Here is a 22,230-nt window from a genome sequence, read left to right on the forward strand (position 1 = left end):
CCCAAACCTTCCAACAATCATTTTTCGCCTTCCACTCGACCTTTACACCTTTACGTTCCGGTAAAAAAATTCCACTGGTATAAAGGCACTTTCGTCAAGCACACATGCCATCATTTAGCTTCTTCTAAAGGCTTTAGAAGAGTGCTTGGATTTATACAGTGTCTATCATACGCAGGGCTACGTGCCATGTATTTAAAAGAGTGGTGGGCAGAGATATTGCACTGGATCCTGCTCTCCAAATCCTTTTAAGCCATCCTTCCAAACCCTCTGCCATGCTGCAGAGAGCCACAGCACAGCTACAACATCAATGGTTTAATCTCCTTACATCTTTTGTTGACTGAGAGGAGATTAGGCAAGATGGAGAGCACACACGGTAGGAAATAGCACACTATGAAATATCTCCCGAAATTCCTCACGGCTAGCTCTGTTTATCTGCTCCCCATCGTGAATATGAAATGACGACTGGTGCCGATGGAGACGAGTCACAGGTCAAGGCACATTCATTACAAAAATAAGAGGTATTTTGCAGACGTTTTTCTGCACACGAGCAGAAGGAATGTAATTTACTGCTGGAAAAGAGCAGAGGGCTTTCATGGAGAAAACTCAACATTTTGACATTGCAAAAGTGAGCAAAGCTCTATTTCTTAAGTAGCTGCCAAAGACCAGATCAAACTTGGAGTGTTACCTAAAAATAAACTCATTATAAAAATAATCCTTGTTTATAGAATTTTTTGTCTCGAGTATTAAAATGGATACTTGAACTACCAAGAAAAACTAGGGACTTCCTTTAAGGTAAACTTCGTCATCTTTTCTAAAAACAAATCTAACCTGGTAGAACTTGCTTTTATAATTGCACAGTTATACAGTTCCACCTGCATTACCAACAATTTGAAAGGTTACTTCCTTTAAAATCCTAGTTTGACTCTAAAATCCAGGAGTTGTTGAATCAATAAGAATTGGTGGACTTACAAAATAATTTTTGAAGAAGTTTGATCACATAACCCCAGTCCTGGTCCCTTTGAACTGGCTGCAAGAGCAATGTCTGATTTTCATTAAACTTCTTGTTTTTGCTTTTAAATCACTGGCAGGTACGGCACCGCCTTACCTTTCTGATCTGATTTTAAAATATTCTCCCTCCAAGTCTTTGCCTTCTGTGGACCAGGGTTTGTTACTGGTTCCCAGAACCAAATGTAAGTTCTGGGGAGATCGTGCCTTTGCTGCACTGGCTCCTAAACTGTGGAATCAGTTGGCACCGGCTATTAGAGAGAACACACTTTTGGAGAGTTTTAAAGGTGAACTGTTCCTCCACTATCGCGCTATAGTATCGGCCTAACTTCTTTTTATTATTTTAATTAGGACTGCCACGGTTAGTCAACTAATCGACGACTTATCGACTATTAAAATAGTCGATAACTAATTTAAAATTTGATTATTCGTTACTTTATATTATATGGAGTCAGATTGTAGTAAAGTTGAAAGTTATAATGGTATTCTGATAGCTTTTTGGACTATTTTGGCATTTATTAAGGTTTTTTAGGGTATTTTGGAGTTTAGCTAGCATTTCAGCTACATGCTAGCTGTTATGGCTAATTACGCTTTTTTGTTTTTTAGGCTATTTTAAAGTTTAGCTTATATTTCAGCTACATGCTAGCTATTTTGGCTAATTTAGGCTTTTGTTTTTTAGGCTAATTTAGAGTTTAGCAAATATTAGTTACATGCTAGCTGTTATGGCTAATTACGCTTTTTTGTTTTTTAGGCTATTTTAAAGTTTAGCTAATATTTCAGCTACATGCTAGCTGATTTGGTTGATTTAGGTTTTTTTGTTTTTTAGGCTATTTTGGTGTTTAGCTAATGTTTAGCCGCATTCTAACTATTTTTTTGGCTAATTTAGGCTTTTTTGGAGTTTAGCTCATGTTTCAGCTGCATGCTAGCTGTTTTGGCTAATTTACACTTTTTATTTAGATTTTTAGGCTAATTTGGCATTTAGCTAATATTTTAGCTGGATATCAACTTTAGCGTTTTTAGCTATCAAATTCAGCATCTTCAGCTATCAGTGCTAAGATCTTCAGCGGCCAAATTTAGCTGACAGCATTCAAACTAGCATTATCGCAGGTAATGCTATATATCTAGTTTTTAGTTAGTTTAAAGCTAATGATTTAGATGTGTTCTTTACATCCAGTTTGTGGATGACCCGATGAGTCGACTAATCAGTGATTATTTGACTATTAAAATGAATGTTTGTTGCACCACTAATGTTAATTTTAATTTCTTTTTAAATGAGATTTTACGTTTTTATTGTTTTAAATTGTTTTTATGATTGAAATGTATTGTGTTTTTTCGTGTACAGCAGTGAAATGAATTTTTTGCTCATTCTACCATTTATTGACTGTAACTTTTTTGGTTACAAATGAAAATGAAACAAAGTTCCAGGAGGATATCATACTTCTACAAGCACTTCGGCCCCACAACCTGCAAAACTCTCTTGGAGCTTGGTTGGAATGTTCCATACGAGATAAACACTTTGTGTTTATCACTCTTCAGATGTGCGTGTTGGTGCCTGATCCTAAAACTGCACTGATTCTTACTGTTCCTCCAAGCTGTCACAAAGGAATGGAAAGCAAAGAAAAAGGAGGAACCAGACTGACTAAAATGTGTTGTGTCACCTTTTATCATCAAAGAGCAAGACGTGGCACCATCTTGACACTTTTAGACCCAAGTCCACTTTTAATCCATCAATCTCCATCCCATCCTCCTCGAGATCTAATCACAGGAGCAAAGCAAAGCCAAGCAGACTATGTGTAGACAGAAATTATCTGTACATCTGCTAAAGCGCTGAGCTGACACTGATGGAGTTGAAGAGAATCAGAGCCTTGAAATGTCTCCAGACTTCTGCGTAACCCCAAATGTGTCCCCATAACACTAATACTAATACAATTAGTGACGATGGGTAGAAGCAGATGGAAAGATGAAATGCTCCACATGGAGATCCCTTCTCCCTCTGGTGCCAGTTATTGATTTAGTCAGATAAACTTGTTTTCTGCGAGCTTGCATTTTCATAAGATTATCAGCTTTTAGAAAAGAACTTAATCACTGTCAGTAAAACTGAACCGTCTACGCTCCGATCTACGACTTTTATCAGCCTATGTCATTTCTGTTAAGCTGGGGCTTTGCGAACATATTGGGTGAAATTCCAGCAGTTATGATTTGTAACGATTGGCAATGTTGTGATTGTTTTTCACTTTCTGTCGATGCTCGTTTTACTACAGTCTTTTGTTGGTCATAAACTCATGGGTCTTGTGCAAACTCCACATTGTGGATTCTGCTTTTTTTCTATAACATCAGGTGGGTATCAGAAGGTCACACCAACAGATGGCTTTAAAAGTTGAGTATCGCCCTTAAAAGGGGGAGGAGGACAGATATCTACTTGCACCCCCTGAATTCAAGTGTCCAGTTTCTCCATTGTCCTCCATCTATGACCTACCACTTTTTAGGGTAAAACCAACAAGTTAGTATAAAGAGAAATGTTTGTTTTAGTACTGAACCAAACTGAAGCATGTTTTGGTGAGACACTAAAGAAATCAGGCAGAGAACCGCAGAGAAATGTTACCTGAAACCATTGCACAGAAGAAAAAAAAGAATCCAGGGAATGAAGCAACAGTGTTTTAGACTGTTAAATTCATTCCAGATGCTTAAGCCGACCGTCAAAACTCCAAACTCCATCCCACAAAACCCCCTTTTTTTTCTACAGCAGCTATGTCCACAACGTCATTGTCTCGGACACCAATTCCAAAAGACTGTGCACATTTTCCAAACGTGCAGGGCTTTTTCGATGCATGTGCAGGTCGGAGACGTGGTTCTCATGCACCTAAGCGTTTAAGAAAAACGATCTATTACTGTTAAATAAAGGCTGGTGGAATGTGACAGCACTGTGTAAACTGACACAAGGTGAAGACCTGCTGACTCCAATGTCACTGCAATCCAAATCAAACCGCTGACAAGCAGAAAATTCAGATGAACGCCTTGTTCCTCCCAGGCTTGGAAAGGAGCTGATGTCTTCCTTGTAGAAGTTGCTGACTTTCGCCAACCTGGGACACTTATACTGTTGAAGGTCACTGTGTGGACGGACCTGAACTGCTGATGGTGACTTTGTGGCTCTGTGCCAGTTGGGATCTTTGTCACGGTGCCACCTCAGCCCGGGTATTTATTTGAACTATACCGCTTGTGTCCTAATTTGCATTTTAATGACTTGTTTGGATCTGCTGTCGTTTGACATGCAGCGTGGATCGATACAACACGAGCTAGCGGTTCAGTGCCAATCAATAAGTATCAACAATAGACAGTACCGTCCTCACTGTATCAAGAAAGTTGTTTTTTCAAAGCATAAACTAAAGTATTTCCTATTTTAAGTCAAATGTAAAGTGAGTTAAATGATTCATTTTTTATTTGAACAAAGTTTAAATGCATACTTTTCCTTTAAGACCTTCGGTGAGCAGGGGAGGGGAGCCTATTGGACACCCATTTCAGTAGCTGCATCATTAGTCTGAGCATTTTCTAACATCCAGTTTTCGAACCAACGCGATTTAAATCAAGAAATACTCAGAAATTTAATAGTAAATTATTTCATTTGTCTTCTATTAGGGTAAAAATGCCACAAGAACATGTTAAAAACACACAAAAAAGACTATTTTCATTGAAGTCAGCAGGGGAGGGGAGACTTTGACACGGCCATTTCAGTAGCTGCATTTTTAGTCTGAGCATTGTCAAGCATCCAGTTTTCTAAACCAACATGATTTGAAGTAACAACAATTAGAAACATTGTTTTAATCGTCAGGTATTTTGTATAGGTCCTCTATTATAAGAAAAATGCTACAAGAACATGTTAAAAACATAAAAATAACTATTTTCATTAGAATAAGCAGGGGAGGGGGGACTTTGACACGCCCATTTCAGCAGCCGCACTTTAATCTGAGCTTTTTCTAGCATCCAGTTTTCTAAACCGTGATTTGAATTAAGAAACACAGTTTTAATCATCAGTTATTTTATATACGCCCTCTACTATGAGAAAAATGCCACTAGAAGATGTTAAAAACACAAAAAGGACTATTTTCATTAGAGTGAGCGGGAGAGGGGAGCCTTTGACACACTCATTTTAGTAGTTGCGTCATTAGTCTGAGCATTATCTAGCTTTCTGTTTTCTAAAACAACGCGATTTAATTGAGAAATACTCAGAAACGCTGTTTTAATAGTAAATTATTTTATATAAGTCTTGTATTATGAGAAAAATGCCACAAGAACATGTTAAAAACACACAAAAAATGCAATTTTCATTGAAGTGAGCGGGGGAGGGAAGACTTTGACACGCCCATTTCAGTAGCCGCATTTTTAGTCTGAGCTTTTTCTAGCATCCAGTTTTCTAATCCAACGTGATTTGAATTAGGAAACACAGTTTTAATCATCAGTTATTTTATATGAAACCTCTACTATGAGAAAAAGGCTACTAGAAGATGTTAAAAACACAAAAATTATGATTTTCATTGAAGTGGATCTATAAGCAGTGAGTCTGATTAATATTTTCTTGTAGAAAAGTCATCTTCGCGGAAGGTTTCCAATGTCCTCATTACGTTTTCTTGCCCATTTGCTTCTTTAAAACAGGCTTTCGTATTTTGGCCATCTTTACAAATGACACAAAACTATTTGTGTTGGTAACTTTTAAGGAAAAAAGTTTGATGGTTTTTGAACAAAAACAAAGAATTTGTTCCTTTTAACAACCCTCCTAACAAATCTTTTCCTTGCAGCATTGTTCAAAGGTATCCAAAGAAGACATAACTTTGGTGACTTGTCCGATAAATGTTTTAGCACACACAGAAGTGACCTCACTGAAGCTGGCATTGTTATACACGGGTCAACCAGCACGGATGGCGACCGTGCCCAAACCCATAACCCATCCCCCTGCGCCTTCGTTCCCTCCGCTTCACTGACTCTGGACTAGGCATGAGTGCTGTCCACTCGCCCCACTGATCATCGCTGTCGCCTTGGCAACCGAGCCCCCCTCCAGCAGCCCAACAATCAAAAAAAAAAAAAGGACATCCACTTAAATCTCCACAGAAGCGGAGAAGAACACAGAGAAAAACAACGGCAATCACATGTTTGACTTTTTACACACCGATATCTCAGATAAAGTGACCAAGTGTGAGGCTGGTTTCGTAACCCCATTCTGTCAGACGGCAGCCAGGTTGATGGGGATGACGAAGCAGACAGAAAAAGAAAGAAAAAGAGTCCTTTCATTCCTTTTTCCACTTTCTTTTTCATCTCACTGATTTAAAAAACGATTACTATTGTCGTGTGACAGAGAAGAGAAAGACCCACTTCCTCTTTTGCTTACCCTGGAATGCTGGACATCCTGACAGACAGGCTTTATATTTATATTTCACAGCTGATTTGTTTCTCAGGAGCTCTCCAGTTTCGATCTAAACCCACATGCGGGTTAGGGTTCTGTTTTTCAGGTTTATTACCTGACTGGACTTCAGACAGACAGAAAGGATGCTGGGAATCCCTGTCTGGGAAAATGTTCAAGCAGTCTCCGACAATGACAATTATCTGACAAGTTTTAACAAGACTCAGTGTGATCATATTAGCTGCGGGGCTTAAAATGTCAGCGCTGCTGTTAGTTCAGCTGTCATTAGCGTCCCCTTCCTTGTTCTGAGGAAAAACCTTGCACAACACACGAGTCGGCCTTTGCGAGGAATAGACGAGATCTAGGAGTGCTGAGAAATCCACTCAGCATCTCGGAACAAGAATGTGAGAGTGGACAAACAGGATATCTGAGACAGAAACATCCTATTCCTGCTTAGTCACCCTTTCTTTAGCTGGCAGACACACAACACAATGACTTGAAACAACAGCAGGGAGGAAACACACCATTGTATTGTTGACCCACACGTTTCCTTTGACACAAGGAAGAAAGCAGCCTTCAAATAGGAATTTACCAATCTCCAGGTGGGACTGCCTGAGGAATGTGCAGCTCAAACAGGAGTTTGCATGAAAAACCGTCATAAGCAAATGCACTGAGGTGAGTTTGGATGCACTCAGTAATTAGTGTTAGGGCAATGGAGTGTGTGGCTGACTGGGAGGGCTGGTTCTACTGTTTCATTGTGAGTTTTTAGGTCGTGTCACTCCCCAGGGGGAAGAGAAAAGGAAACATTGAGACACTGAGAAAAGCTCCAGAATGAGAAAGGGGAGTAGCAGTTCACACTCACTGCTGCACCTCGTATATGGCGACACACATCAACGGCCAAGTGCTAATGACACAATTTTATCACTTTTCAGCAAGTTCATTAAGGGCTAATTTGAAGCAAATTGAGCCCAAATGGGCGACTTCACGAAAGCTCCTAAAAATAGCACCCTTTTACACTGAAACGCACCTATGCAAAAGACTTCCAATGCAACCTATCGGACTGGTTTTTGAGAACAGATGAACAGACGAACAAACTGGGAGATTAAGAGCTCAGAACGGCAGAGCATAAATGGAAACGCTTACTGCTTTGTAGTGATTCAGAACTAAAGCCGACACATGCTACCTGAGCCTGGTCGTCTGTGGACCGCTCCCTTTTACTCCGGGCTTTAAGTCTCAATTTTAGTGCAAACGTTGCTCACAGCTGTTAGTTAAAGAGCTCCAGTAATTATTCTCAAGTTTAAATACTTACTAGGACAATACAAGCACAATAAACATACTCAAATTTAATGTTAAAAACATTTATCTAAGTGGTTCTATTTGATAGGGTTGGGTCGTAGGATCTAAATTATTCTAAAAACATCAGTATTGGTTTATCAAATTATTTTTTTCCTAGAAATGTATGTATTTTGTTTGTTTCAGGCATAAAACCTGTTTTTTAAGTTGTTTTTTAAGTCAAAATTACCAAAAACTTGTTGAAAATTTCACTTTTTGGTAAAAAGCAAAAACAAAACTAGTTGTCATTATAAAAACCAAACTGGTTTTGGAGGGAAAATCTTAAGAAGGAATTGTTAATTGAATTGAATCGCAAAGCTGTAAATCAAAATAAAAATTAATTACAAGAATTTAGTTTTGTTAAAAAGAAAATTGCGAGCGACTAACAAGAGTACCACCGTAAAGAGGAAATGGAATCGCTAGCTATATGGCGCTATATTGGCGCTTTTCTAATGTCGTCATCATGGGTATATATTTTTCCCAAAAAAATTGTTTTTTTCTATATATTATGACTTATTAGAGATGATTTTACCAATTATCGAAGTATCGCGATATTATCGATATCGTGAACCATGTATGGCATTGTATCGTGATTCCCAGCCTTGAGGAAACTATGATGCTCGACATATACTGTACAGATGGGACAAAATATATATTTGTCCTTCCAAAGTTAACTTTGTTTTATGTGTTTTTCTTTACTAAATTCTATCAAAAATATTCACCCTATGATTGGAAGCAATCGCCAGTATTGAATTTTGTTTTTTTCCAGAACTGCCTTTCCCCTTTTGGTGAGTAAATATTGCAGCGGATCTGCCGCAATAAAGGAAAGGCCGTAGTACACAACTTTACAGAACCTGGGCACCCGTCCAATACTCTAGCATAACAATCCAGGCAGTGAATCATAGGTTGGGCCCAATTGAGAAACTCACTGGCCTTCGGCGAACACCCACATACCAGACTTTGTGGCTTTTTATTGTTGTGGAATTGGATGGAGCTACACAGCTATGAGAGCGCAAACTAAATCCACTTTTTTTACAATTTGTTTTATAACCCTACAAGTGTTGTCTGTAGCAGCTAGGCTGATTTTCCCTGGCAGATCTCGAAAGGTTGCACATCCTAAAATACGTCTACACCTTTTAGAAAAAGCACATCCACATACTTATTCAGACTTACCAGGACTCTGTTTTAAAGAGGATCTGCAGAGAGTCAACATGCATTTTTACAGCTTTATCAGCTCCTCTGGACAAAGTCAAAGTGGCATTTCCCTGTTTCGCTCGGCCACTTTGTCTTAATCTCGCCCAGCTCTGCCCAGTTATAAAACACCATGGCGAGGTTTAATGCGAGCTCCCCGGGACGGCATCATATTTCAGGTGGAATTATGTGTCATACCCTCAAAATTGAATGCAGACGTCGAGAACTCCTTTTACCATTTCGGTCAGGAAAATCGCTGTCTGATTTATGGGCTCCTTTGGATAAACAGAACCGCTGGAATAAAGAGGGGGACGTTGGGTGCCAATTCAATTAGGCAAGCGTCCCCCGCCTTCACTCCCAACCTCTAACCAGCATCCACCCACTCCCACAGGACCAATGAAGAACACCTCCACATGCAACTATCTGTGCAACTCCAAATGACAACAGAGGAGTCAAAGCAACCCTAAACTCAACCTACCACCACCACTACCCCTCCTCCCATCTGTGTTTCTAACTAACAGAGAGATGCTGTTCATTTAGCACTCCAGTGGCAATCCTCGAGCTCGTCTCTTAAACGCCCAGGGGAGCGGCGGCATTTGGACGGCGTTAAATAAAGCCACTGTGGACCTCACACGACGGGGCGGGGGGCTGACTTCACGACATGATCCGATTTCGACCGGTAACCAGAAAAAGTAGAAAATGACCAAAGACATACCTGTTCGAAGAGCTAATAAATGAGGATCCTGCTAATGTCACATTTGAAAAGTTAATTGTTCACGTTTAGGGCTGCCACGATTGCTCAACTAATCAACAAAAAATCGACCAAATAAAACAGTCGACAAGTAATTTAATAATCGATTAGTCATTACTTTATTTTGTATGGCGTCAGAGTGTAGTAAAGTTGAAAGTTATAAAAGCATTCTGCTAGTTTTTTGGACTATTTTGGTATTTATTAAGGCTCTTTAGGCTAGTTTGGAGTTTGGCTAATATTTCAGCTGCATGCTAGCTGTTTTGGCTAATTTAGTTTTTTTTTCTGTTTTTTAGGTTAATGTGGAGTTTAGCTAATGCTTTAGCTGCATGCTAGCTATTTTGGCTCATTTATGTTTTTTTCGTTTTCTTATGCTATTTTGGAGTTTAGCTAATATTTTAGCTGCATGCTAGGTATTTCGGCTAATTTAGGATTTTTTCAGGTTTTTTAGGCTAATTTGGTCTTTAAATAATATTTCAGCTGCATGCTAGCTATTTTTTTTTCTTTTTTGCTAATTTAGTTTTTTTTCCGTTTTTTTATGCTATTAGCTAATATTTCAGCTGCATAGTAGCTATTTTGGCTAAATTAGGTTTTTTTTTTTAGTTTCTTAGGCTAATGTGGAGTTTAGCTAATGCTTTAGCCGCATGCTAGCTATTTTGGCTAATTTAGTTTTTTTTTTTTCATTTTTTATGCTATTTTGGAGTTTAGCTAATGTTTAAGCTGCATGCTAGCTATTTTGGCTAATTGGGGATTTTTTCAGGTTTTTTTAGGATAATTTGGCCTTCGGGTAATATTTCAGGTGCATCCTAGCTGTTTTAGCTAGCTTAGACTTTTTTCAGTTTTTACCGTAGATTAATTTAGCATTTAACTAATATTTCGACGTTTTCAGCTATTAGCTTCAGCCAATTTAGCAATGAACTTCAGCGTTTTCAGCGGCCAAATTCAGTTTACAGCATATACACTAACATTATCACAGGTAATGCTATATATCTAGTTTTTAGTTAGTTTAAAGCTAATGATGGTTAAACATCCACTTTGCGCATGACTCGATTAGTCGACTTATCAGAAAAACTAATCGGTTATTTTATCAGTGGCGGGCCGTGCATTTCACACCTAGGCCTTCAGTAGTGCTCCATTCGAATCAACCCAACCCTCATTAACTATTTTATGGCAATAAAACTTCTACTGCAGGTACAGCTGCCACACACACACCAAAAGCATAAAAAATAACCTGATACAATTTCAATATTATGTAGGGAGATAGCAAAATTTTACTCACCAAAAATCCAGATTATTTAAACACAAAATCCATCCTTTCTATCCTCAAGAAGATTTCAATCACTCTGTCGTGCAGAATCCGTGCGTTTCGCAGATGGAAAGTGTTCCGTGGCTGTTATAAGCTGGAAAAGGCTGCATGCGGGAAATGTTCTGGTATTCCTGAAGCCTCTTGTGGTCCAGGAGGGAGACAAACATCAGTTTTTGTGATCGATCAAGGTCTGTGTCTGGAAAATAATATTTGCGCGAGGATTTTGCGCTGCACGCGCCCGCGGTGCGTTCAGGAGCCTCGTAGATTTCAGCTTCACTCCCGCTCAATGGAGTCACGGAACTCCTTTACCCGTGCCAGACAAAACTGTGCCACAACTTTACCCAGACATTCATTTTCCACCAAAAATCAGACGATCAGACGCTTTCCACTGGTAACATCTTCAAACCTGACACGCCGCTCCTCGGCACCTGTGTCCGTCAGCAGAACCAGAGCGAGCTGCGAGCTGTCCAATCAAAGCTCGTGAAAATCCTGACGTTTCCGTGGGCCTTCTAGCTGGCCTAGCACGTGGTCTCCTCCAGATCTGATTGGTTGAAGCAACAGTTTGGTCGACAATTATTGTATGCTACAGGGCCCGCAGAACTGATTGTGAAGACCTTCAGGCAGATTTCTTTGACCCTAGCAACAAATGGTGCTGCAATGTGATTGGTTAATGCTTAAATAGGAAAATACACGTCTGGAAGCAGCGCAACCAGGGAGAGAGCAATGAAAGGACGAAGACAGAGCATTTGGAATTATAGAATACGTATTCACGGAAATAAATAATAATTAATATCAGTCTGTGATTCAGATATTTTTAGGCCAGCAGAGAAGGCCTTGCAGGCCCTGACGGCCCGCCACTGTATTTTATCGACTATTGAAATAACTGTTTGTGGCAGCACTATTCACGTGGATATAAAAGGTGCAGCTATGTATTCATAACTTTGTGTTCTCGACCAGATAAGATCACGTTCATTATTGTAGCAGGAGGCTTTAACAATGCCATTAAATGAGCTCGAATGAACGCCTGCTTTTTGTGTGCCGGCTTGTTTATTTGTACATGATTGCCAGCAATAAACACACAACACCCCAGGGACATACAAAGTCATACACATCCTGTAAAACAAGAGTTTAGAAGGCCACTACCCCACTGGCATACACAATAGCGATGTTATGTAATGTGTGAGGCTGGGTGTGCGTTTGTGTGTCTCTTTAAGAAAGATATTTCTGTTTTTAACCTGCACGAAACTCCAGGAATGATGGACTCATGTGGCCTTTTGTTTTGAAGGGTCACTCTGATCACCTTTTGATCTGTTTTTAAAACATTGTGGTATTTTGATTAAGATAATAAAAATTTGGGGCATTTCCTGGGACATAGTTTCTGCAGAGCGGCAGTAGCTTATTAGAAATTCAGACGGGAAAAGCCAAGACGTACATAAATCTATTCATCTTCAAGTGGATCCATCCAAACCAGAATAGAGAACTTGTTCCCCCACCCAGCTTATTTTCTGTCACAAATTCGCTTTTTTTCAAACTGTATTTTTTTATGCTCCTGATTCACAACAATTTGAAAAAAGAAATATTCAATATTGATGCCAAACGGATCAATTTGAGCTTGTGTGATCACTATAATGGGCTCATTTTCCATCGTGGCATCAATTTTTGAATTAAAGACCCACTCCAATGAAAATTGTGTTTTTGACAAGTTCTATAGCATTTTCTCAAGATGGGATATTTAAAAGAAAATTTAGCTCAAAATTGAGTTTTTCTGTATACAAATGGTTGTGAATCAGCAGCAGACATGAATGCAGTTTAAATGCTGAGAATAGAGAAACTTTAGTGTTGAGTGTTTTATAAACACTTATTTAGACATTTTTATATTATTATTATCAGGTATATCTGTTTAAGAAAGCGGGAAAATGTTAAGTTTCACCAGATATTACTCACAATCTAAGAAAACTCTGATGACCCATCATTCTAGCAGCATTTAAACTCATCACTTCAAATGAACTTCTTTCAGTCTTGCATTCAGTCTTCTTGATTAGAGTATAACATTCTATTTGTGCATATTTTTTAAAGATTTGTGTAGTCAGTTTCAAGATGTTGAATTTTAATTTGTGCATGTGTAAATTGAATTATGTCTTTTTTAAAATGTCATAATTTGCTAATTTAGAATTGCTCGTGCACAAATCCAAAGTTATGCACAGATTAAAAATTAAGCACGGATAAATCCAAAGTTGCACATAAACAATTATGCTGGTGCAAATCTAAAGTCAATAATTACGCACGCACAAATCCAAAGCTATGGACAAATCAAGAATTACCCACAAAAAATCCAAAGTTATGCACAAATCAAGACTACGCACGCACAAAACAAAAGTAACGCACAAATTTAAAAATACGCATACACAAATCCAGAGTAACGCACAAAGAATTCTCTAAACTTACGCACACGTCAAAAATTACGCATGGACTAATCCAAAGTTAAACAACGAATTACGCATGGACTAATTCAAAATTACGCAAAAATCAAGAATCACGTCCTTTATTTTGGCTAAAACGTCACAGTCAAACTTTAAGAAGATCACTGGAGCAGTGAACCCGTTTCTTCCCTCATTGAGCATCACAGTGACGTGTGAACTCACCGTTGAGTCCGTTGGGGATGCTCCTGTGGTGATGCGGGGCCGACAGGTCATCCATGGATCTTCTTATGGTGGGGCCCATCTTACTGTTCTCAGAGGGCTTGTGTATGTGGTTGTGATGGTCCGGACTGCCGGCACTCCCCGTGCTGGACGTGCTGCTCCCATCCCCAACATCCCTGACGGTCCCGGTGCCCCCGTTCAGGTTGGTCAGGCTGGACTGACTGTCTATAGAGCTCCTGGAGCCGGCCCCGTTCCTCTCCTCGTCCAGCATGAGGATGATCTCCTTCAGTTCGCAGTTCTCCCTCATCACGGTGTCCTGGTTGGCCTCCAGCTCCTTCAGCTTCATCATGTAGGTGCCCACCTCCTTCCACATGGCGCTGGCGGTGTAGCGGCCGAAGCGCTGCCACTCTCGGGACAGCTTCTTGCCCTTCTGCCGGTCGTCGTCCAGGAAGCAGCAGAGCTCCCGGAGCTCGTGGTTGTCGTCCTGCAGCTTCTGGTTGATCTCCTTCAGACTCCGGATCTCGTGGAGGTGCACCTGCAGCCTCCGGTTGATGTCTTTCATCATGTTGCCGTGCTCGATCATCAGATTCATCTTCTCCCCGTCGACTCGCCTCAGTCTCCGGACCAGGTCCTCCTTGCTGGACCGCAGCAGCTCCTCATCCGTCAGCTGGCTCACTTCATCCTTCGGCCCCTCGGACGGATTTTTGGCCATGACGGCGGAATTTCAGATCTCAGATACTGTAACTAAGCAGTCAAACTCCTCCAGCGTTTAACCGACCCGCAGCTGAGGGATCGTGTTGAAACACATTGTCCGAATCCTGAACGTTATGTTCCGATTTTCAACAGGCCGATGGAAACAATATTAATGTGCAAAATCCCAAGCATCAACTGAACGCCCCACTAATCTGGTTACAGAAAATCCTTTATTGGATTCCGTAAACAACTGTTCGCATCCCATCAATAACCGCGCGTAATTGATTGATTTTGTATCGATTTTCAATCAAGGCTTCAGGAAATCCACATCCGCTCCAAGGAGATAATCATAAAAGAAAATTACTCTTTAGATGGTGTTGCCTTCAATGTTATTCCATATTCGAGCTCCGGCAGGATTCGAACCCTCGGTGAACGGCGCTCCGCTCCGGTTTGGCGTGATGGTGAACAAAGTCTCTTCCAACGAGCCCGGAGAGCCCCCCACCTCCCCAAACACTCGGGTTTGAAATCACTCAAGTGGATTCTGCCCAAGACGACCAATCAAGACGTGGGAGTGAAGTGGGCAGCAGGTACATGAAAGCCGCACAAGGACCCAAGCTCCGCCCCTTTTTGAAAAAGAAAAGCAACAGTGTGAGGCGTTCAGGGAACCAATAAAAAAACGGAAAAAAATAGAGATTTAAAACAACACCTTAAATTTTTAAGTTTATTATTTTTCTGTACTTACAATCCAGTCAATTTAAGAAGAAAGTTGTTTTTGTTTTAGATCCACGTGACATAATTTGCTAAAAAGTGGTTTACCTGTAAGCACTTTAAATACTGTTTTCCTGACTGTAAGCCGCTTGAAAAGTATTTAATAACATGTTATGAACTCAAAGCTAAGAAAGTTGGTGTTTATTTTAAGGCTTATTCTTATTCCAGAGCGTATTTTGGTTTTTAAAAGCATCACATTTGCAGGGAACATTAGTGAGATTAGCAATAAAGTTAAGTTTGCCCCAAAAATAAAAACATATTAAAAAATTAAGTTGCAAACCAGTTTCCTTAATAATTTCATTTATTTAAAACTTTGAAATAATGTAAGTAAATGAAATGTACAGAGCAGTTCAGTAAATGCTTAAGACCACAGCGCCCCCATGTGATCAACAGCAGGCACAGGCAGACATTTTTAATAATATACTGACTTAACTGACATTGAGTGTACAGTAGGCGGTCATTATTTGAAGAATCAAAGATAAAAAAGATGATTTCATTGAAAAGCATAAAAACAGAGCAAGAAAAATATTTAAAGACTGATGTTCCAAAAAACACACTTAGGATCAACTGTGTTTATCACATGTTCTCATGATTTCTTCTTTTTACTTAAATGTCGTTCTTCCTGTGTTTAACAGAACACACAACTCCTGATTTTGGTCTGAGGGTCCCAGTGTCCAGAATCTCAAAGGTCTGTCCCGGAACCAGCTCCCAGTTGAACCTCTGGATCAGCTTGGCCATCACCACTTTAGCCTCCATCTGAAAACAAGCACACACTCATTTAGCTTTTGTCCCAATTGTTGTGTGTGTTATGGGTCAAACTATGTTTTTATTAACAAGCTCCACCCACCTGAGCAAAGTTCTGTCCCAGGCATGAGCGCGGACCGAGGGCAAAGGGGTAGTAGCAGTAATAAGGCCTTGTAAAACAAGCAGATATGAGACATTATTATTTTACACTTTTAGTTTATGGGAAATAATAATATTATAATATATAAAAAAAGAAAAATACATGCAGATGACAGGATTCAAATTAGAGAAGCATTTACAGACCGAGATATTCAAAGACTCATCCAAATAAATGTAGTATTCCATATTTCATTGGCCTGAATCCACAGATAACCTTTATCAACTTATAATGAAACAGCATTATCTGTAAATATCAGTAGTGAGGAAATAGGACGGGTCATTGAGATTTCTTAAATATGATTGTTGCACGAAAAAAACATCCATCCAGGAGAAACTCCAACGTTTTGGGGGGGGTGTCTTCTACTTACTTTGGAGCATCAGGGTGAAATCTGTCAGGATCAAATTTTAGTGGATCCTCAAAGAACTTCTCCAGTCTTCCACACACATAGGAGCTGAACTGGATTGTAGAAAACAAAAGTTATTTTTGATGCATACCCATACTTAACCTGGGTAGCTCATGATATATCTGTGCTATCCTTGGTGTAAATAATGTACAAACTAATATTTGATTCTTACTCAAAACTGTCCAAAATCTCACCATTAAATTGGTTCCGACAGGAATACGAATTCCATCTATGGTGATTTCTTCAGCAAGTTCTCGGGAGGTTCCTGGTGCTGTTGAATACAATCTCAGAGTCTCCTTTAGAACCTGAAAAGTAGGAGGTTCAAGAATGGCTCACACACAAGATTTGTAAAGTTTTGCATCTACTGTACTAACAAGTTCAAACTAAACTTCTTATGTAAGAAAGGTTTTGTTTGAATGGAGAGTTGGTTGCTAAACTTGTCTGATTGCATTCCAGACCTTTCACCAAGTAAAATCAACACTTCAGGCCAGGAAGAACTACCGGTAGTAGAGAATAGCCTTTTTACTTTCTAGAATTACTTTGATTTATCAATTATAAAAGATAACGATAACTGAGAATAGGGGAAGCAAACTGCCACATACAGTCATTTAAAGATATTTTATTTTGAAGCAAAATGCTTTTATTAGCCACCTCTGTAACATGGTAGAGTTTAAGGGGTTAGAAGCTAAGCTGTATGGGGTTAATGCCCCTGCAGGGGTTTTACACTGCAGACAAGTCCAAGGTGACGAGCCAAACAAAAAGTGGATCTGCATCTCTTCACAAGAAGAGAAAGTTAAGATCAGTTTAGATCCTCAGATCAGCATCACTGGACTCCCATTCTGGAGCCAACCTGAAATTTGGGGTTCAAGACGAGTGCCTGGTGTCCAGGGTCCCAGTCAGACTCAGCCCAAAGTGATTTTGTGGAATTATTTCCCTGTGGGCAACCACCTCAAAGAGAACTCTAAAGGGGCTGGTGCAATGTGGTTCGGGTGGCAGCTGAAGGCAGATGCCTCGGTAGTCTTATGCCCAGTCATGGAACTTGGCATTTAGGACTTGAAATGTGACCGCTCTGAGAGGGAAGGAGCCTGAGCTTATGCGAAAGGTTGTGGAACGATCGTATGCTAGTGTGTTTTGAACACTCTGGTAAAGAGAGGGGCAGTGATGGCTACCGACCAAGACCTGCTGGTGAGCTGGATCTGCTGGCAGAGGAGGAGATTGTAAAGACCTGGAGATCTTCATTCTCTGGGAAGGTTGGCAGAGTAGGTCTGGCTGTAAGGGAGGTCTTCAACTCCCATACTTCAAACAGGTAGGAAGTTGGGGACATTGAGTTCCAGTTTACCATGTTCTCCACTTTCATTGTTTTGGCAGCAGTTCGGAGATGTGATTGCAAAGTCTTTGGTGCCTGTTGTGGTGGCAATCCCTAAACCAGTAGAGGAAGTACACCATACCATCAAATTGAAGAAGGAATTCTACTAAGCTTGAACTCCTGAGGCAGCTGACAGGTATCAGCAGTCTAAGAGAGCTGTGACTCAAGCTGTTGCGAAAGCAGACACTCAGAGAGTCCACACATCACATGAGACGACAGGAAACGACTATCAGTCAGTTATGAAGATATTCTGGCAAACCATCCAGCACTTTTGGAAGGGGAAGCAGTTTTTTTAGTCAGCTCCATTTTCAATGAAAGCAGGAAGCTCTTGACATTGACTGGAGATACTATCAGGTGGTGGAAATAAGACTTTGAGGATGTCCTCAACCCTGCTGAAATGCCTTGCATTGCGGGAGCAGAGGCTGTCCATCACCATAGTTGAAGTCAACTAGACAGTCAAAGAGCTTTTGCCCAAAGTGGAGGACTTTAAATACTGCGGGGGTTTTGTTCCCAAGTGAAGGAAGACTTAAGCATGAGATTGATGGATTGGTGCAGCATCCACTGCTACGCAGTCATTGTGGCGTCCGTTGTGATAAAGAGGAAGCTGATCCAGAAAACAATTCTCTAATTTTAGCAGTCAATCTTTGTTCCAATTCTCACTTGTGGTCGTGAGATCTTGGTCATGACTGAAATAACAAGGTCCTAAATGCAAGAAGCCAAAATGAGTTTCCTCGAACGATGAGTGGGCACTCCCTAAGAGATAAAGTGAGGTGGAGGGTCAACTAGAGAGAGCTTGGAGTAGAGCCACTACTCCTCTACACTAAGTGGAACAAGTTGAGGTGGCTCAGACAGCAAGGACACCTCCATGGGGAGGTGTTCTGGGTATGCAAGAGAGACTACATCTCTTGGCTGGCATGGGAACAACTTGGGATCCCCCCAGAGGAGCTAGAGAAAGTGGCCATTGAGAAGGAAGTGTGGGCATCTTTGGTGAGACTGTTGCCCCCAACACATGTCCCATTGGTGTTTTGGTCATAAAAAAATAATGTCATGCTCTAAAGTTTGGTATATGCATGTTGCTGGAGAAATTCAAAGGAACATTACCTTTTATGTCCTAACTCAGGGATGTTCAAAGTAGCTCCTCGAGGACCGGTGTCCTACATGTTTTCCAACCAACCTGCCTTTGAAACTCCTTATTGGCCAAACACACCTGATCCAAGTAATCAGCAACAGATAAGGCAGGGTTTCTCGAAAATCAGCAGGAGGCTGGCCCTCGAGGACTGACATCCCTGCCCAAACTACTGTCAAAAATGTATTTCATTTTCATATGACCAGCTCAGTGGTCTTGTGGTAGTGTATCCGCCCTACGACTGAAAGGTCATGAATTCAAATCCAGGCTGAGTCATACCAGTCTCTAAAAATGGGATCCAGTGCCTCACTTCTTGACACTCAACATTAAGGGAGTGGATTAGAGGGTTACACCAAATGGCTCTCAAGTCCAGACGTGTCTGCAGCTCACCGCTCCCCTGGCCGTAATTTCACACACCCAGTTACATGACAATTGTTGAGGCTTTAAATTTCAGTACCTGTGAGAGGTAGATCAACTTCCCAAGGTCATCATAGCTTATTTCCCGTTTCATCCCAATGACTTCTTCCACCTCTTTCTGCAATCTATAAAGAGAGAAACAATTACTAAAGACATTCAAATTTCTTGAGTTTTACACTTTTTTCTATCATATGTTCTTACTTCTCCAGGATTTCAGGGTGTCTTGTAAGCTCCATGATGCAAAAAGCCAGTTGATTTGCCGTTGTTTCCTGCCCTGTAAAGAGTAGAAATCGGTGAAAAATAATTTACCTTTGTTTTTAAACATATTTTTAAAATGTGTTTTGATACATAATAGAAAGGAACTCACCAGCAATGAAAAAAGTCACAAAATTGTCCAACATGAATTCTTCATCTTCTTCAGTCATGTTTTCCTCTAAATAAATCAAGAATTAGACATTTGTGTGGCTAATTAACACATATTAATGAAAAAATCAAACTGGTGAAGGGGTCAAGATCCCAACCTGCAGCAGACGTTTTAATGATCTGCGTGAGGATGTCCTTTGGGACTTCTTCACCATTTTGCATTGCAGTTTTTCTTTGGTGAACCCATTTGGCTCCGGTTGAGCGCAGCAGACGGCAGGCTTCCCTCACTTCCTTCACAAAGGGTCTGTTCTTTGGTTTGAACTGGAAGGATAGCATCATGATACCAAACTGATCCTGATTATACATTTTCTTGAGTATGAAATGCTTGAGTCATACTTGAAAAAAACTGTCTCTGACGTAGTACGTCATCCCTTTAAGGCAAGTCTCAATGGCTTTTGGGAAGGGGGACGTCTTGTTCAGGAGGTCCAGATCCATACCAAAAGCAACCTAGAAGTTTTAAAACACTTTGGATTGAAATTTTGCTCTGTTCTACAAATGCCCCAAAAATTCAGTATTTCAGTACCTTAGTGATGACTTCGAGAGTAACACAGTTTACAAGGTGGAGCATGTTTGCTTCCATGTTCTTATCAGCAATTTCTGAAAGGCTTTCCATCAATTTATCTGCTGTCTCGTTGAAGGTTCCCATTAAACCTCTCAGATATCTGATAAGAAACACAAGACGTACAGAGCAATGGCAGATGATGAAACCTTCATGACTCATGTAAAAAATAAAACAAAATTTGAACTAGAAACATACAAGCTGCTGAAAGCAGGGTCCATGATCCGGCGTTGTTTGTACCACATTTCATGATCTCGTGCTGTTACCAGTCCATTGCCCAAAAATCTGTCGACACCAAAATTGATTGATTCATTTGATATTATGCATCAGGGAGGTTACAGGGTGGCTGGAAATGTAGACTACCTTTGACCAAACAAATAAAAGAGCTTCTCGTAGAGGAATTTATCTTTTGGGTGCTTTGCTGACATCAGGATTTCCTGAAATCAAATGGACCAAATCTTACAATTTTCTTATAACTTATTCTTAAATTTGTGCAACAGGTGTTTACCTTTGTGGTCTCTGGACAGGTGACATTCACCAAAACGAAATGCAGAGCATTAACTCTATAAACAGGTCCATAAATCTCTGCCCTAAAAAATCAATGGGAGAAGATTTTGAATGGCATTTTTTACAGCATATGCACTTACATAATTTAATGCGTAATAAACATTTACTTTTTTTTTAGAAATAAAATGTTAGGTTTTACCATTCCAAGAGTTTGTCGTGCACTACTCCTCCGTCTTTCATTATCCTCAGAAATGTTGGTGAATGTCCAAAAAGGAAACTTTTATAGAAAAAAAAAAAATTAGGAAACAGGGGAATAAAGACTAAAAAAAAAAAAAAAAGCACACTTGTTTGTACATACCTGTCTCTCGGTGGTCCGGGAATGTGGTCATATTTTATGTGAGTGTACTTGATATACAAGCAGTAAGCCAAAAACGCGACGAGAAGGAGAATTAAAAGCACTGAAAGTGCATTCGAAAGCAAACCATAAAAAAGGTTGAAGAACGCCATGACAGTACAGGTTTCCCGGGCAGCGTATCCTCGAGGACTTTTGGTTAAGTTCCTCAAACCAACGACATTCCTTTTATACGCACTAAATGTTATGTAACTCCTCAATAAAACAGAAAGCAAAAAAAAAAAAAAAAAGACAAAAACTGGGTATTTATCATTAAATACCTAAAAATATTTCGCGCGGGATGGTTGGCTCCATAGCTCAGTGGTTAGAGCACTGGTCTTGTAAACCAGGGGTCGCGAGTTCGATCCTCGCTGGGGCCTCATGTGTACGAAATTCCTTTCGTTTTGTTTTTTGTTTTTTATGAAAAAGGAGGGGGAAAAGTAATTATATTTAGTCAGCAAAAAATGTTGGCTATGAAAATGTTGTATAACCATTCATGTTAATGTTTATCAGAAGCATTTATCAAAAAAACATTTCTTGGTCTAAATGAAAATCAATAAAAAAAAAATCTCGGGTTAAAAATGATATAAATCCTGTCATAATATTTCCCTATTATTATTATTATTATTATTATTAACAATTTATAGCTATGGGAATATGTGTTAACAAGTGTGTGTTGATGGCGTAGAAAGGCTAAGATGAACAAGTAGAATTATATAAAAAAAAATAATATGGTCCTTGTAGTCAGTAGACTGGTGCTACGGGCCATAATAAAAATCGTTTCTGTCAAAACCACTTTAAAGAGTACATGAAAGGGAGAAATGTATAAGAAATTTAAGTGTTAAAGAAGTCAAATTTCAAGGTTTATTGGGTCTCTGTTCCTTTGTCTCCCTCTCCTGGTTATTTCTGATGGAGCTGTTCTCCGGCTTCTTTCTGCTGGTTCCTGTTTTGTCCCATCAGGTGACCTGGATTACTGACGGGGACTCCTGACACACCTGCAACCCACATGCACACACCTTGACCCTGGCTGCATTAAAGACTTTTTTCCCATCCCAGCACCACC

At 40.0% G+C, this 22,230-nt stretch overlaps 2 protein-coding genes and 1 non-coding gene across 3 annotated transcripts in view; 1 reads left to right on the plus strand and 2 right to left on the minus strand.

The window, feature by feature from the left end:
- Positions 1 to 14,969, minus strand: part of ccdc85cb (coiled-coil domain containing 85C, b) — a gene marked incomplete in the record, with an annotated part of 49,784 nt that extends 34,815 nt beyond the window's left edge. Inside the window, 2 exon segments of the mRNA XM_036210375.1 lie at positions 13,614 to 14,348; positions 14,668 to 14,969. Of these exon segments, the coding sequence (XP_036066268.1) occupies positions 13,614 to 14,322 (709 nt within the window).
- A 384-nt stretch (positions 14,970 to 15,353) lies between these two features.
- Positions 15,354 to 22,214, minus strand: LOC112157725 (cholesterol 24-hydroxylase). The gene is made up of 15 exons (XM_024290667.2): positions 21,135 to 22,214; positions 20,976 to 21,053; positions 20,778 to 20,859; positions 20,633 to 20,706; positions 20,468 to 20,554; positions 20,234 to 20,372; positions 20,047 to 20,157; positions 19,809 to 19,971; positions 19,655 to 19,720; positions 19,489 to 19,561; positions 19,328 to 19,412; positions 16,573 to 16,683; positions 16,343 to 16,431; positions 15,919 to 15,985; positions 15,354 to 15,827 (listed from the first exon to the last, which is right to left on the minus strand). The coding sequence occupies exons 1-15, from the start codon at positions 21,281 to 21,283 to the stop codon at positions 15,678 to 15,680; spliced, it is 1,524 nt and encodes a 507-aa protein (XP_024146435.1). The 5' UTR covers positions 21,284 to 22,214; the 3' UTR covers positions 15,354 to 15,677.
- Positions 21,475 to 21,547, plus strand: trnat-ugu. The gene has a single exon. It is a non-coding gene; the product is annotated as a tRNA-Thr (tRNA).
- Positions 22,215 to 22,230: the final 16 nt, after the last annotated feature.

Source organism: Oryzias melastigma, linkage group LG24, assembly GCF_002922805.2.
Source record: "Oryzias melastigma strain HK-1 linkage group LG24, ASM292280v2, whole genome shotgun sequence".
Classification (NCBI taxonomy): Eukaryota; Metazoa; Chordata; class Actinopteri; order Beloniformes; family Adrianichthyidae; genus Oryzias; species Oryzias melastigma.

Coding starts and splice junctions, on each gene's coding strand:
- LOC112157725 (XM_024290667.2), bottom strand. CDS start 21,283: ATGGCGTTCTTCAACCTTTTTTATGGTTTGCTTTCGAATGCACTTTCA. Junction 20,707..20,777: donor CCTGTCCAGAGACCACAAAG/GTAAACACCTGT, acceptor ATTTGATTTCAG/GAAATCCTGATGTCAGCAAA. Junction 16,684..19,327: donor AGTTGATCTACCTCTCACAG/GTACTGAAATTT, acceptor CCTACTTTTCAG/GTTCTAAAGGAGACTCTGAG.